This window comes from Culex quinquefasciatus, chromosome 3 (assembly GCF_015732765.1).
Source record: "Culex quinquefasciatus strain JHB chromosome 3, VPISU_Cqui_1.0_pri_paternal, whole genome shotgun sequence".
NCBI classification, from domain to species: domain Eukaryota; kingdom Metazoa; phylum Arthropoda; class Insecta; order Diptera; family Culicidae; genus Culex; species Culex quinquefasciatus.
This window is the reverse complement of record NC_051863.1, coordinates 183,481,764-183,499,786: the sequence shown is the minus strand read 5'-3', so window position 1 is coordinate 183,499,786 and position 18,023 is coordinate 183,481,764. Positions and strand designations below refer to the sequence as shown.

Sequence of the window (18,023 nt, the reverse complement as noted above, 5' to 3'; positions counted from 1 at the left end):
CGTTGAAGAAGAATCTCCTGAACGGAAGTCGGTCCCACAATCGAAGCATTCTGCTCAACTCGACGGGCGGTGGCGGTGGAGGTAGCGAAACGGAAGAAGTGATCGTCAAGGGAAAGGTCTCGACGATAGCCAAGCAGTGGAACAAGTTGCGCTCGATGACGCTGGACGTATCGGCCATCAAGAGCCCCTCGACTCCGGCTCTACAGTCGCCTGTTGGTAACGGAGGAAACACGCCCATGATCGAAGAACGCGCCTGTGAGAGTCTACCGTACGACCTGACAAACAACTCGCAATCGTTCGCCCACAGCCCATCAATTCTGGAGAAAAGCTCTTTCGCGACGAACAAATCCCGTCAACGCAACTCGCCCCAAATCGACGACCGCTTCGCCAAGTACTTTGGTCTCAAGAACTCCGGAACCGCAAACTCCCCAGCAACACCACCCTCCTCCACAGACCAAGAAGCCGCCAAAATACGCCGTCGATCGCGGTCAATGCCCCGCGGAAACCCACCAGCTCCGCCACCCCAGCGACCGATCGACGAACGCATCGCCAAGTACTTCGGAGTCAACAAGAGCTTCTCCGGGCAGCAAACCTCGCCCCAAACCATCAACAAACCACGTGCGATCGTCAAACCCCAGCAACGTCTCCTCAACCCGGACCCCATCATGAAGCATTTGAATCTTAAACCCAGCGGAGCGGCGGACAAGGGACGCCGCAGGTCGCGGTCGGTTCCCCGCGACGAGGATCAGCTGGAGCAGGAGAAGAGTGCCGCGAGGGGGCAGCTCGCGAAGAGTTTTTGCGGCGTTGGGGGAAGTGCGCTAACGCTGGCGCCGTTGAAAACCTTCGAGGAGTTCAATCTGACCGCGGAGGACCTGTCGATGGCGGACACGGAGTTTGATAAGCTTTATATAGGTGTGTCTGGCGGTGGGGTTTGTGCTGGAGTAGCAGAGCTAGGAAAAAGTGCTTTCTAGCGCGGCTACCGGAGTTTTGGGTTGTTGTGTCAGCTGAAGTTGATCAGTTCTTAAATCTTAATTTTCTAGTTGATTTTATCAATTTTAAATATTTTTTCTCCAAATTTTGTTTGATACCAAGTGTAAATTGGCGCGATTGGGCTTGATTAAGCACCTCGGGATGCTAAACTGCTTGCCTCAATGTAAACATTCAAGATTACGTCCTTTTTTAATGTTATATTTGTGGATATAAATGGACCAGAAAATAGGTTTTCCAAATCTAAATATTATTACAATTCTGAGGACGTTAGACTACGACAAACAAAGATTTTGACAGTTCGGCAATTTGCCTGCCCAAACAAATTTGCAGAAACGTCAGCCTGCATACATTTGGCTTTGTTTACGAGTTTGGCAAACTGTCAAACACAAAAAAGTGCGAGTTTGTTGGTTTGTTTGCCTTAGTCTAATACCTTCTTAATAAAACTCTTTGTTTACAAACTCACACTGGCCTACTTTCATAGTTTTGCTGAAACATTTGATTATTCTTAAACTTTTAAGATTCTCCAATCAAGTATGATTCAACTTCAGCTGCAATACGACTTATCCATTGCGATTCAAATCCGTGACTTTACGTTAACGCTCTTCTTTTCTTCTTCCCATATCTTCCCCCTACAACTGTCTGTAGATTAACTTTTTCTTTACAAAAAAAAAAACCAAAACCTTCAAAAACCCATTCCTGTGTAGACTTTTAGTACCCGCGACGACTTAGTGAGCCTTGTGATATTACCATACCTAAAACCCAAACTTAGCAAAACTTAAGACCACACAACAACAACTTCAACGCTTTCCTGGACGCCAACGACACGTACGATCTCAGGACGACGACCATGACGGCGTGCAACTCCTTCTCGGTTCTCCACCATCTCCAACAACGTGGTCCCTTCCAACTTTTCCACACTGTTACGACGGGTACGTTCCTTCTTCCTTCAATGGTCGGGTTTTTTTTTTTCTTGCTCGGAGCTGGTAATTTGGGCTAGATTTGGGTGCAGGGCGTAGAAGTTTGAGGTTAACTTTAGCGACAATGGTGGTGGATGGTTTATCTTCTGACTAGGCTAGTGATTAGTGCAAAAATATGTCGGTTGACCTTTGGAGCTCATCGCTTGCGTCGCGGCGTCGAGGACGGAATTTCTTCGAAATCTCATTTTAAAAAACCCATTGATTTAATTTATTTGTTTGCAGTTAAGTTCGGAATGCTTTTTTTGCAGGTTATGTTTTGTTATCACGCTTTCCAATGTTGATTTTCATTGTTTTTTGTTAAGTCAAACAGATGTCAAACTACGACTTGGTGGAATTAAAGTAAAAGTTTGACGTCTGTTTGTCCATGATCAGGCTTGGATTAACCTAGTTTGTTAAAGCAAGTGTCGTTTCACCGTGTGGCTTTCGTGTCTCTCTTCACAAAGTGTTTGTCTTTGTGTCGTGTCCACCAGTGTTGCTACTAATTCGCATTATGTTCATGTACAATTCCTAACCTTCTATTGTTCTCCCCCTACCTCCAGAACAAGTGACCAGCCCGCGGAAGCCCCCCTTCGCCTACCTGCCCCCGGGCCAACCGGCCATGCCGTTCGTGTCGGAGCTCAAAAAGGGCATCCTCAAGTCCAAGTCGGGCTGCGTCGGCCTCTTTCCGACCGACCTCAACTCGGAGCTGAAGTCGCGCCTCAAAAAGTCCACTCACTCGTCGGTGTCGAACCTGAAAAAGTCCACCACCGTGTCCGATATGGCCCAGGACCGCGCCCCGTCCGTGTCGTCCGAGTCCGACGAGGAGGACGGCGTCGCGCCCGGTAAGAATCTCGCGAAAATGCTCCGGAACGTGTCGAATACGGCCACCGGTGGTGGCGGCGGTTACGTTCCCCCGGGGGGAGTCGCGCTTTTTCCGGCGATGATCGGACCGGCGCCGGTGCCCTTCCGGAAGGGTAGTGCGGGTAGTGAGCGTGGCGTCGTCAGTGAGTTTGACGCGAGTGGAACCACCAGCGACGGGGAACATCCGGCCAGCACGCGGGGCAACGTGGACTCGATCCTGAAGAACCCGGCGGTGGCGAGGCGCCGACGGCAGAATGAAGGGTGAGTGGTTTATCTTTTGTTTTTGTTTTGTGCGACGAAAAGACCAAATTGGTCATAACATAACTGAAAGCCCTTAACGTCACTTCGTTAATTTTGCGAAACATTTCGCAATCACACACTGAATTACACAGAGAGTTTACAAACAATGGCGCCATACTTTCGCCATTCTGCAGGCAATTTCCCGTTCCAAGTCTTTTCTTTTCCACTGAACGTTGTCCAATTACCATCAAACAATTCAAAGACCGATGTCGAGTCGTTAATGTTCTACGCAAACACTGCCACAAAGCATCATCAGCTGTTTTGAAGCAAACCCAACGATGCGTGAATCCTTCGAACCTGCTGCTGCTGAGACGCCACTCAGTTCTGCTTAAGTCAGTGTAAGTCATTTTCCGTTTTTCTTCTGGGAAAATTGTACTTTCTTCTTCTTTGTTTTTCGCCATCTTCATCACAAGGTGGCCAAATTTATTGCACTCTGCGATGGTGTAATTTCACGGTCGGGTAAACCTTTCCGACAATCACATCATCATCAGCAGCTCACCGACGATAGTGTGTTGTTTGTGGGTGGAGAGCAAAAAAAAAAGACAAAATAAAATGTAATCATAGCCTTTTGGTTTAGTGGGTGGCAGGTGGTTTATTAAATTTCCGACGCGATTTGACCCAGGTAAAGAAGGTGATGATGGTGTTGTTCCAGGTGGGTGAGTTTTCCCAGAGCGCCACAGCACCGAAGATGGCGACGACGATGGCCGTCAAAGAAGAAAGACTGTCATTTGGTTAAACTGATGCCCCCCTAACATAAATAGGCAGGCTACCGTGAACGCACAACGCGGCCTTGACCAGCCTTTGGACCTTGGTTGGATGGGGGACACGGTCAGTGACTTATTTCGGAAAGTTTTGAGATTTGTGGTTTTGTTTTGTCCCGAGCAGGGGTAAATAACACGGGAATACCAAATTTTGGTATTACTTGAGCAAATAACAGCGACCAAAATGTGCCCTTGGTTGCCCAGTAATAGTTGGTAAAATACCATGAAATCATACCAAAGTCTTGTATGTGGAAGGGCACAACAATACCAAACCATGTTATTCCAAGGGTAAAATAATACCTCAAAATAGAACCATTTCAATACCAAGTTGAGGTCTTCTGGATTTTTGATCATTGCTTGAATACCAAAACTAGGTATTGCCATGGTTTTAATTTTAGGTATTCCCGCGCTCTTGGAAAATCATATTTTGGTATTCCTGTGGTCTTCCACAAACATGATATTGGTTTGATTTGATGGTATTTTACCATCTATTACTGGGCAACCAAGATCACATTTTGGTCGCTGATATTTGCACAAGTAATACCAAAATTTGGTATTTTCATACCATTTTTAGTGCAGCAGTTGCAGTTAGTAAAAAACGGAAATGATCCATATGCAACAGCCAAATCTACTCACCTGATGATTCCATGTTGTTCTTAGTGATATTCTTCACCACACCGAATGCATTTGTCATTGATGAACGGGCTGTGCATGAAGTTCTTGAAGATTCTGAAAAATAACAAGATTGAAAAATAAGTGTTATTAAAATAAAACTGGATTGAAATTCACCAAAATTCAAGAATCTTTCGATTGACTCGTTTTTCAAAGTATTTGGTTTTTTTTCAAGTCATTTTAGCGCAAAATTTATTATCTTGTCCAAATTGGTAAAAAAAATCCCATAGTTTTAGAGAAAATTGATAAAACCTTTCAATACCACAATAAAACCAAAATATGCCATCCTGACTTTTCAACAATTTCAAGTACAGTCGACTCTCTGGTTGTCAATATCCAAGGGACCGTCGAGGAAGAGAATCATCAGTTTACAGAACGATGCAAAATGAAGACTCGATTGAAAATATTTTTTTTTTGATACCCTGCTATGGGAGAGAATTATGGCAACGTCCATCAAACAAAAACAACCTAGTGTCAAACACCCTTCAAAGCTTTGTTTCGCCAAGAAAAATGTCTATGCAAGCCAGGGGGTAGCGAAGAAGCCGCCATCTTGGAAGTTCAGATAACAAACACTCAGAATCAGTATTATTCATATTACTTTGGTAACACGAAGTGTGTTATCCTGGTTAAACTCAAAAGTCCCATGCAAATGTGTAAAACAAAACCGAAAAATGTGTAATGCCGATTCACAGTGTACGGGCGCACTGTTTGATCGACCAAAAGAAAAAAAGCAAAAAAGGTAAACAGAAAAATCACTTTTTTCGATATGAATTTTCAGCCAATATTGGGATGGAATCTCCAAGGATATGATAGAATTTGCCATTAGCAACACAATTCACGTGTTTTTTTTTCAGGTATTTATCGATTGAATTGCGGGAAATTTGAAAATAAAAAACCCAAACAATGATTTGTTATGGGCTACCATTTGACAGCTAGTGCTTTTGTTGTGGGCTCTCATTTGACAACCGTGCTAATGTCGACTGTTGTCAGTTTGCTTTGGTAGGAATAGGGTGCCATCCCCCCGATGCAAGCCATGAGAAAGTGAAATTATTGACAACCGGAAGAGATTTTCAATTAAGAGGCAGTATTTGTAAATATTGCTCGGTTTGTTCTAGAGGTCGTATCGAGGTGCTCCGATTTGGATGAAACTTTCAGCGTTTGTTTGTCTATGCATGAGATGAACTCATGCCAAATATGAGCCCTCTACGACAAAGGGAAGTGGGGTAAAACGGGCATTGAAGTTTGAGGTCCAAAACACATGAAAAATCTTAAAATTGCTCGCATTTCCGTAAAACTTCATCAATTCCTACTCTCTAAAATGCATTCAAATGGTCTTTCGAAGCCCTTCAAAATGTGCTATAGACATCCAGGATTGGTTTAACTTTTTCTCATAGCTTTTGCAAATTACTGTTAAAAATGGATTTTTTTTAAACCTTAATATCTTTTTGCAACAGCCTCCAACACCCATACTCCCATAGGTCAAAAGATAGGTAATTACATGGACTATAAGCCTATAGTATTAACTTTTTGGCCAATCGTAGTTTTTCTCATAGTTTTTCGATTTTTCTAGAACAAACATTTTACAACGTTAGTTTTTGCCCTGTAGGCCACCATAGCGGCACTTTTAAGCCTCAATTTTGTCATATTCGAAATCCTCGGACAATTTCACGTATGTTATAAGTATTGGAGTTGTCAATTTGATTTAAAATATAATTAAATAAAACATTTTTGAAAAAAGAAATAGATCTTATTTACCCTGTGATCAATACGTCAAATGCTGTATCAAGTAGGCGAAACCCTGTTTTACCCCTAATTAAACAAATTGTTAAAAAATATTTTAATTCATTCTTAATGGCAATTTTTCCAATCAAATTTACAACTCCAATACTTTTAACATACGTGAAATTGTCCAAGGATTCCGAATATGACAAAATTGAGACTAAAAAGTGCCGCTATGGTGGCCTACCGGCCAAAAACTAACGTTGTAAAATATTTGTTCTAGAAAAATCGAAAAACTATGAGAAAAACTGCAATTGGCCAAAAAGTTAATACCATAGGCTTATAGTCCATGTAATTACCTATCTTTTGACCTATGGGAGTATGGGTGTTGGAGGCTGTTGCAAAAGATATTAAGGTTTTAAAAAATCAATTTTTGACAGTAATTTGCAAAAGCTAAGAGAAAAAGTCGAACCAATCCTGGATGTCTATGGCACATTTTGAAGTACTTTAAAAGACCTTTCGAATGCATCTAAGAGAGTTGGAATTGATGAAGTTTTACGGAAATGCGAGCAATTTTAAGATTTTTTAGGTTTTTTGGACCTCAAACTTCAAAGCCCATTTTACCCCACTTCCCTTTGTCGTACACCCAAAATTCAGAGTCGAGATAATCGTTCTCTCAAAATTTATTGAGGGCTCAGTGCCAAAATCGATAGAATAATGGTACCAACACACACCATCATAACAAATGAGTTCATTCGTTAGTTGAATCAATAAATCTCCAACAAGTGTCATACATCGACTTCTGACTTCTCCTTGGTCACCAAGCTGTGGTGGCCGAGGCAGCTAAGTCATTGGATTGGTTTGTCAAAGGTCTCTGGTTCGATTCCCGTTATCGACACTTTTGGTTTTTTGTTTGACGGATGAACTTTTTTTTGCAAATGAACCTCGAGAGAATAGTTCTATCGCCCATCTCGAGCTGTGTTCTCTGCGTCCGTGAATGGTACCACTATTTTCTCGACTCGAGACCATCATTCTCTCGGACTAGCGCTGCCAGTTTTGGGTGTAGAGGGCTCATATTTGGCATGAGTTCATCTCATGTATAGACAAACAAACGCTGAAAGTTTCATCCAAATCGGAGCACCTTGATACGACCTGTTACACATTGGTGAAAAACTCGCTCTTAAACAGAATCCAAAGGACCGTCGAGGAAGAGATCCTTCAAGCAAGGGAAAATATCGAGGAATGAAGATAATTGAAGTATGCAGATTGAAGGGACTGAAGAATTCATCGATAGATGGAGAAATTATTGATATCGAGAAGATCGACAGCCAGAGAGTCGACTGTAATTTCTTTAGGGGGTATATCAAAAATGTTTAAAATCAAGTTTGAAATTTCCGGTTTTCAATGAAAGCATTTGCTTTGAGACATCATTTTAGTGCAAAATTAATTATTTTGTCAAAATTGGTCAAAATTTTCCCATAGTTTCAGAGGAATTTGATAAAACACTTTAATACCAAAATAATACCAAAATGTTCCATCCTGACTTAGAAAATTTTCCACAATTTCAAGTCATATTTTAGGGGGTATATCAAAAATGTTTAAAATCAAGTTTGAAATTTCCGGTTTTCAATGAAAGCATTTGCTTTGAGACATAATTTTAGCGCAAAATTAATTATTTTGTCAAAATTGGTCAAAATTTTCCCATAGTTTCAGAGGAATTTGTTAAAACACTTTAATACCAAAATAATACCAAAATGTTCCATCCTGACATAGAAAATTTTCCACAATTTCAAGTCATTTTTTAGGGGGTATATCAAAAATGTTTAAAATCAAGTTTGAAATTTCCGGTTTTCAATGAAAGCATTCACTTTGATACATTTTTTTAGTGCAAAATTAATTATTTTGTCAAAATTGGTCAAAATTTTCCCATAGTTTCAGAGAAATTTGATAAAACACTTTAATACCAAAATAATACCAAAATATGCCATCCTGACTTAGAAAATTTTCCACAATTTCAAGTCAAGTTTGAAATTTCCGGTTTTCAATGAATGCATTCACTTTGATACATCATTTTAGTGCAAAATTAATTATTTTGTCAAAATTGGTCAAAATTTTCCCATAGTTTCAGAGAAATTTGATAAAACACTTTAATACCAAAATAATACCAAAATGTGCCATCCTGACTTAGAAAATTTTCCACAATTTCAAGTCATTTTTTAGGGGGTATATCAAAAATGTTTAAAATCAAGTTTGAAATTTCCGGTTTTCAATGAAAGCATTTGCTTTGAGACATAATTTTAGCGCAAAATTAATTATTTTGTCAAAATTGGTCAAAATTTTTCCATAGTTTCAGAGGGATTTGATAAAACACTGTAATACCAAAAGAATACCAATATGTGGTGTTCGACCATTGACAAATTCTGCAATTTTGCAATATCAAAACAATGCCTTAAATTGGTATGATACCACATTTTGCTCTTGCATAATCCTCAAGACAAATTTTAAAGGGTCCAGGAATACCAAAATTTGGTATTGATACCAGAGAAAGGTATTATTACGCATTTCCCTTGTTATTTACCCATGCTCGGGGTTTTAGAAATACAGCCTATGATGGTTGCTTATTCTTGTTTCGGATTTAAGAATCGATCAGATTTGATCGCGAACTTAAATTACTAACATAATATCAAGAACTTATAAAACTAACTCATCGCTGTGCCTTCCGATCAACAATGGTGTAGAGAGGACCTTTGTAAACATACTAAGCTAAATTGAACTGAATTCTACTCACATATATCGAACACTATCACTAAACCACAATTACTTTACAAAACAACTGAATCAAGGTTGTGAACGATAAAATTATTGATAACTCTTATGCAAAAATGGATTTTGCAAGAAGATTCCATAACATTTATTGTCATTGTATATGTTATTGAAATGGCATGGATTTTGTTATTACAGTCTGCCCAGGTAGTTGTATCGTTACCCGGGCAGACGGTAATAACAAAATTGATGCCATTTCAATAACTAATACTGTTAAAAATAACTGAAAGTGTTATGGAATCTTCTTGAAAAATCCATTTTTGCATAAGGGTTTGATAACAGTTTTTGTTATCATAACAAAATTTGTTATTGGTCTGATATTGGTCGAAAGTCACAACAACTTTAGATATTTTTTTTTGTTATGGAAGAATACCGCCATCTGTTGTTATTGGGATAATCGGATTAGTTGTTAAAATAACAAAAAAATATATCAAAGATTTGTTCGAAGAATAACTAAATCTGTTATTAGTCTGTTATTACAATAACAATCCAATAACAAAAAAATAATAATGACGAATAACAAATCTTGTTATAAATAAATAAAAATATTATTGGCCTAGTAATTTCAAATATCAAAAAAATTTATTCCCAAGTTATTGCCGTCTGCTCGGGTATTTCGATGATTGTATCGACGATAAATTCATTTTCAAATTCTTTATAAAATCAACTTTATTTAACCACATAATGTAAATGTTCAATGCTTTCCTCAAGAATATATTTTTTGAAAATGTAGTATGTTTCAAATTATAAATACTCAAAATTGTTTACAAAATACCGTATTTTTTCGAAAGTACCCAAATTTTCGTAATATGCCATATGGGTTCAAACTAAGCGAAATTTTGTATGCTATTTCACTTTTTATTGTTTTTTAAATACTTGAATTTTCACAAAATACCGTTTTTTTCTAAAATACTCAAATTTTCAAAATTTCAATTCAAAATCAAATATAACGAAATTTGATGTGCACTTTCACATTATTAAAGTATTTTTTTGAAAATACTAAATTTTTCACAAAATACCGTATTTTTCGAAACTCGATTAACCGAAGGTCTAGGAAAAAAATTACTTTGGATAATCGAATCAGGAAATTATTTTTTGTTATATTTTTGATTGTTGAGCTTAAGTTACGCTTGAGCGATTTTGAATTTTTAATTCCAAGACCGGGAAGGCGACTAAAATGACGGTGATGAAATATTGAAAAATTGCTTTTTTATTATTATTTAATAGGCATTCAACTATTCATATTTGACCATAATTAATTCGCAGAACTAGAATTTTATGTTAGAAGCAGGAAAATTAACAAAAATATGATTTTTTTTCGGTTCACGATTGAAGAATCATACAAACCTTCGGATAATCGAGGTTTCGGATAATCGTGTCTGGACTGTACTCAAATTCTTATAATGTGCAATCCCATATTGCAAATTATATCATATCAAACGAAGCGAAGTATTGTATGCGTTTTCACTTCATAATAGTTTTTTTTTTAGAAAATACCGTATTTTTTTAAATACTTAGACTTTCGAAATTTGCATTATGGGTATAAAACGAATCGAAATTTGGTTTGCACTTCACTTTTTAAGAGTTTTTTTTAAATACTTAAATTTTCACAAAATACCAAATTTTTCGAAAATACTCCAATTTCGAAATGGGTATCAACATGTTGCAAATTTTGATAATTTTAGTAATTTCGAAAAAATACGGTATTTTGTGAAAATTAAAAAATTTTCTAAAAAACTTTAATAAAGTTAAAAAGCATATGAAATTTTGTTTTGATAGAAACCTATATGATAAATTATATTTTTTTTAGTATTTTTGAAAAAAAAATATTTTATGGAAATTTTAGCATTTTCAAAAAAAAAACTTTAAGTAGGCGAAAAAAAATACGAAATTCCGCTTCGTTGAAAACTTTCGACAAAATACGGTATTTTGTGAACAATTTTGAGTACTTATAATTCGAAACACATTACATTTTCAGGTTTTTGAGGTCTTTAGATAAGAGCAGCTTTGGGAAACTCAACTCTAACTTATAACTTGTGATATAATATGCATTACTGCCGTTGAAAAAAAAATATTAAATTTCTTTCAAATTTTACTTTTCAAAGTAAAAAAAAAATTAAAAAAATATTTCAAATTCCTAAATACTCAAAGATTTCAAAATTTTTATAACACTCATACATTTTAACAATTTAAAAAAAAAAATCAAAAATTAATTTGAAAAAAAAAACCGAAGCAATGCAAAAAACTTTAAGATACATACAAATAAAAAAAAAACTGATTTATAAAATTGAAAAAAAATCGACAGTGAAAAAAATCAAAGTCTTCAAAAATTGTATTGAACTTAAGAAGACTCAAGAAATTCAGATTTATTTAAAAATCTGAAACATAAACAAATGTATTTTTTTAAATTATTCTTGAAGCTATAAAACACAGTTTTTAAATATATAAAAAAAAAACAAATAAAAACTCTTTGAAAATCTAAAAAACATTAAAAAATTTACAGAACTTTGAAAATATCTCGTTAATTTAAAATAATTTAGCATTGAAACAAAACTTTTCAATGAAAAAAGTAAGAATATTTCTTTTAAATTTCAGAATAAAATAAAAATTACAAAATTACAAAAACTCTCTCAAACTCAAGATAAAAAAAATCATAGTTTAAAAAAAATCAAGTTTTTTTAATTCTCTTCAATCTAGTCAGTTAAAAATAAAAAAAAACTGTCATTAAAAAAAACAACAATTTCAAAAACTCTGAACAGTTTTTAATTTTTTTAAGTTTCCCGGATTTTTTATTTTTTCTTTACAATCCAGACACGTTTATCCTTAATTTCTATTTAAATTTCGGTTTGTATGGGACTTGGAACAGTCGAAAATTAACATTTTTTTCATTATTATTTATTTTCTATATAAAATTTGAGTTCTGCGACCAGTCCAATTTTAATTGCTGATTGCCTATTTAATAACTAAATGCATTTTAATTTTTTTATCTTCGCCATTTTGGCCGCCACCGTTAATTTAAAAATTGAAAATTACTTTAGCGTGGTTATAAGTTATAATTATAAAATAAAGTAAATTCTTGTTTTCGTGATTTAATTGTTTCAAGTGAAATTTTTGCATAACCTTCAAATTTTAATTTAGAATTTCACAAAAAAAATCAATTTAAAACACGTTGCAAAATAGGTTTGATCCATTTTACGCCAGGCGTGTGTGCCAGAGTGAGGGAGAGGGGGTCTAAAATAGAAAAAAGTGTCTACATTTTTTAAGCATGACCCCTAATCGAGGCTTCAGATAATCGAGTTTAGACTTTATTTGTATACGATCTCATGTACTTTTATCGTTTGAATATACAAAAACACAAAAATGCACGTTGTGATTATTGCTCTCAATCGAAATATTTCGATCGTAATTTCTCGATGTCCTATAAGCTATAAAGTATTTCATATCTGGAGTTTTTTTTTGCAAATGTCCTTTTTTACCTTTTAAAAAAAAAACAGATATAGAACGAAATCTTACTATTGAGAAATCTTGATAATTTTTTGCTTTTTTGGATCAATACTCATATTTCTCCTTCTTTCCATTCATAAAATTTACCAAAGAATCTCACTTCTTAAAAAAGATTTTCGGTAAAATATCTAAAGATCCTTCATCTTCTACTCCAATTGAGCACTTTTTTGCACATCCCTACCCTTGTTGCATCTCTCAATAGCTCTGCACCCCTCTGTTTATCGCCGTTTTGTAGAGTATGCGCTGCGTTCTTGCCCAAGTGCCAACCCAAACATACACAGACAGACCCATTCACTTGCGAGAGCATAAACCAAACCAACCCCCTTCGCTCGGCCAGGCCGAGCAACAGCATGGACCTGCTCCTCGTGTCGTCGTTCATCCCAGAGCCGCCAGACATAAACAAACCCACACCTCTCACTTCACAACCACCACCACCACCACCGTTATGCTCTGTCCCGCTTGCTCAATGAACTTTTTTTTTGCTATGCTGTTTGGTTCATCGCGCCACCAATACCGGTTCGTTGAACAGCTGTCGCTGCCGCCGCGCCGGCAGAACGTACAAGAAATGAACACTGTGTGTTCATGCGCATTGCGCATGATCCGCTTGTCTGTGGACGGCAGCGTTGTGTGTGGGGTTCACGACTGTACGCTTCACAGCGGGCGATTCATTCAAGTTCCGTCTGTGCTCGATGGTGGACGCGTTGTAGCGATTGCATCGCCGTGACTTGATTATCTTCGTTCTTCGTCGTCGTCGTGTGTGATACGCAAAGTGTTTTGAGTTGTGTGTTGTGGGGTTGCGCAAATCGCCACTGGGAAGCAGTGACGACCTAGATTTCCAGTCGCAGGTCACACAGCTACGCTCTGTGGGCGGATGATCCGAAGACTAGTTACTCCAGACAGGAAAAGGAAAGTGATTGGTACTGGGAGCTTCGGAGTTGTTTGGTGTGTGCCCTGGGTTGAGTCCAAAATTACCGGTTTCCGTCGCTCGAGTTGAACGCAGGGGAGAAAGGGAAGATTCGGTTTGGCATTGAAGAAGCGCTGCCATTCTAAAACCAGAGTTCCAGTCTCGAGTGATTGTTTGAAAATACACACAGCTCAGTGTCTCCAGTGTCGTGCGTTGTTTGTACTTCATTAGAGAGGTTCTAACATACAAAGTGTCTGTGTTTTTTCTGCTGTTCTACCGAGAGGAAGAGTGTTCCGTGTTCAGCAAAATCCGCGTTTGTTTATCTTGACGCGCGCGCTTGAACAACTCGTACTCCAAAGAGCTACGACTCCAGTTTGCATCAGGTAGATTTCTGCGCAAACATCTGCCTGCCTGCCTGCACCTCTCGTGTTGAACGTCAAGCTGTTTACCTTGTTGTTGTTGCAGTCTTGGTCGTCGTCGTCACCTTGAAGATCATTATTAAGGAGCGGCTGTTCGGCATCGTCTTGCTGGAAGGTGTCTGGATCATCAACTGGTGGTGTGCGTGCCTGTTTCGTAACCCTGCTGGGAACGGACTCCTGCAAGGTACGTGTCGTTGTGTGTACTCTGCGTATGATATCCCAAGCAAGGAGGAGGAAAGAATCAAAGGGCATGGGAAGATACAAGAATGGCTGGGAAGAGCGGAATTTCGGCTTGTGCGAAATCTGATATCGTAAACGAGCGGGTAGTCAAGCGTTTCGCGCAGCTATTGATACAGATTCTACCTCGGCTGCTTGAGGAGTACGGAGAACAGATCGACAAAGCTGCTACTTGTCGGAAGAACGAAGGGGTAGGGGGCGCGGTATTCGATGAATGAGAAATAGATGATTGATGATAATTAGACAAGTTATTGCTGGGGAAGTTTTGCGCGCGATACACACGTACGTATAGCGTGTGTGCGCGTCGTAGCTTGAGTAAAAGAGAGGGAAAGGAATTTGAGTTAGAAGGCTGGTTTTGTTCAGAAACGTGAGTGTATCGTATTTAATAAATTCTCGAATGAATGATGGGGTTTGTTTACTGACATGCTCGGAAGTAAGATGTGAGGTGGAAACTTATAGAATTAGGGCCGTTAGGGAAAAAGTACAGATTTATTGCAAAGTTGTGTGTGCAATTTGCATTACATCCTAAAATTACGAAATCAGTTCGTACAATATTTAGCAATTAAAAAAAATCCTTCATCCTATATTGTGGTACAGTCCAGACTCGACTCCGAAGTTTCGTTTATCCTGAACAAAAATTACTTTTTTTTTGCAATCCCGTTGTGAAACTGTCAACTTTTTCTGTCCTTCTGGAGTAACGAAACGGCCTACTTTTCCGTACCGAAAATAACAAAATGGAAAATCAATACCTCTCACTGAATAGACCTAAATGGTTGCTGAAAAGTAGAACTTTTCAACACTTGTTTCGAAAAGTAACATTTTTATTTTTTTTTGTTTTGAACGATGAATTTATTTAACACATGGATGATTTACACAAAATTTCATTCAAAAAGCGTTTTTCGGAATTGCAAAAAATGTTGTAAGCAATTTGTTGCAAAACATGATTTTTTCAGCACTCGTCGTATTTATCCAACTTAGTAACCTCTTTGGATAAATGTACGACTCGTGCTGAAAAAATCTGCTTTTTGCAACTTGTTGCATAATAGTAGTTTATGCAACAAGTTGCAAAAAGAGGATTTTTTTCAGCACGAGTCGTACATTTATCCAACGAGGTTCACCGAGTTGGATAAATACGAAGAGTGCTGAAAAAATCAAATTTTGCAACGAGTTCCATACAACATTTTTTGCAATTCCAAAAAACACACACTGAGTGAAATTTTATGTCAAATTTATTAATGTATTTTGTCAATAAATCGTTTAAATCAAAAAATGTTGAAAAGTGTTACTTTTCGAAACAAGTGCTGAAATGTTCAACTTTTCAGCACCTATTTGAGTGCTGAAAAGTAGAACTTTTCAGCATTTATTTTGAAAAGTGTTGCTATTCGATTCTGTTATTTTTGGTACAGACAAGTAGGCTATTTCGTCGTTAAAGAATGACAGGAAAAGTAAGCAGTTTCACGACGGAATTGCAAAAAATGAGTTTTTGCAATTCCGTCGTGAAATTATTATTAATTATTAAATAAACTTTTCAGCACTTGTTTCGAAAAGTAACACTTTTCAAAAAAAAATTGTTTTAACGATTTATTGACAAAATACATGAAAATTTGACATAAAATTTCACTCAGTGTGTGTTTTTTTGGAATTGCAAAAAATGTTGTATTGAACTCGTTGCAAAACTTGATTTTTTCAGCACTCGTCGTATTTATCCAACTCGGTGAACCTCGTTGGATAAATGTACGACTCGTGCTGAAAAAATGCTCTTTTTGCAACTTGTTGCATAAACTACTATTTCGTAATTTTAATTCTTAGTAAGACCCTATCTCAGTAACCAATGTTCGGATCAACTATGTCCAAAATAGAATTTTCTCAGATTTTTATACGTATTTTTCAGAGATAGATACGGATGGACACTATTTGAAAACAAAAAAATAAAGAAAGACATTTTTTCTGAAATTTGTAACATGAGAATGTATTTCACTCTAAAATTTTGCATTTTTTTCGAATCAAGATTTCTCTATGATCTCAAATTTTATTTTAAATCCAAAAATTAAATTTTCGGTACTTTATAAAAGTAAAAAATGCATAGCGTAGCGAGAAACTAAGCGTCGTTCATTCCCAATAGCTAAGATTAGTGAATTATCTTACTAAAAATTACAATTTTTGCGGGAACCATAATTCCAAAAAGGCAAATTTACGAAATATGAAAAATCATATATTATGTTAAACCTTCAGAAAATACATTTCAAACTTTATTTCAAAAACAATCTATTAATTTCAATCCTCATTCAAACATTTCAATCCATTTAAAATTTCTCCACCATGCTAATAAAAAAATAAAAATAGATTAGAGATTAAAAACAATGAAGCGCAGATAAATTTGTTAAATTTTTCAGGAAAATACCTCAATGAATTAAAAAAAAAAATACCAACATAAATTTGAAAATAAATTTCAAGCCTGATTTTTTTCTGCTATACTGCCGTTCTACGCATAATTGTCCCATGTTCAAAAAAGTGCAACTGAGAAAAACGCGATTGAAATTTTTCTACAGATTTCTGTGTTTCTACGCATAATTGTCCCGTGGGTTCCTATTCGCCCTATGTGACCCTAATCGCCCCAGTTAGCAGTTTATCACCCTTGATTGTGATTCTGTTGCTTTACAATAGATAAACAAGACATAATGGTTAGTAAAACTAATGATTCCGTGTAAGAAAATACTTGGTGGGACAATTATGCGTAGAAGTTTAATGATGGGACAAACAGACTTGGTGTTGTTTTCAATGAGTTTACGAACAAAGTACCAGATTTTATGTGTTTTTCTTAAAGTACACATCAAACTAAACTTAAAAATTCCATAAAGTCAAAATCGTCCAAAACTGACATGGGACAATTATGCGTAGAACGGCAGTATAGATCTAAGAGATCTTAAAAACATTTTCCTTGAAAAACTAAATTAATTTTTGAAACTCAACCCAGCTGATTAAATAAAGACTGAAATAAGACAAATTATAGTTTTTTGAAAAATTATAGCTTAAATCGAATTTGATATAAAATATATTCATATTCGAGTCTGTTCAAAGTCGACACAACAAAAAATGGTCTTGTCGAAAACAAATTTTTATTCAAGTGATGTTAGTATACTTTTTTTTATGATACGGTAATTTGGAATAAATATATTTTGTTTATATTGTTATCTGCCCAAACTAAATCTTACCTAGAAAATTTAATAATCAGCTAATTTTCTATAATTTACGGTTTAAAAAAAAACTTTGGGTGTTTTTGAATGCCCCGAATCTGAATCTGAATTTCATTCTTAAAAGTGAGAACAATTTTCATTTAGTTTATTAGAGAGTGAAAAGTATGATATTTCACGTATTTTCAAAAGTACCAAACTTCACGGATTTCAGTCTAAGTCGATTTTGTCCATTTGATTTATGTAAAAAAAATATAAAAAATGCGTTAAACATTCTAAAAATTGATTTTTTGCAATAAAAAGTATTTTTTTCGAATATTTCTAATCATAACCCATTACTTTGCCGAAGACACCAAATTGTCAGATATACCTCAAGAGACAGATTTTAGAAAATTTATATAGCACTTTTTATGGAAATGTGTATGGAGACTTGGAAGGAGAAACCCATGATGCAAAATGGCTTATCCGGTCCTAAGAAATTGATGGACAAAAATTCATCCAAATCAATAAAATCTTAAATTTAAAAGCAGATTTTTTTGGTGAAATTCTATAGAACTGATTCTTTTGCAATTTTTTTGTTTCTTGAATTATTGAGAAAACTTTAAGCATCAAAAAAAATTTTCAATAAAATGTCCGCTTGTTTTTGAATGCCTTTTTCTGAATTATTTTGTCATTTTTTTAGTCTA

General features: G+C 36.2%; 1 protein-coding gene across 8 annotated transcripts in view; it reads left to right on the top strand.

The window, feature by feature from the left end:
* The window catches only part of LOC6035310 (supervillin), a 388,528-nt gene that overhangs the window by 233,899 nt on the left and 136,606 nt on the right, over positions 1-18,023 (top strand). For 7 of the 8 annotated variants that reach the window (XM_038264419.1, XM_038264421.1, XM_038264422.1 and 4 more), the window contains one exon: positions 2,507-3,068. In XM_038264419.1, coding sequence (XP_038120347.1) covers positions 2,507-3,068 — 562 coding nt within the window. Of the gene's footprint in view, positions 1-1,639; positions 1,920-2,506; positions 3,069-18,023 lie in introns of those variants that run through there. The other variant, XM_038264425.1, reaches the window with a different exon arrangement.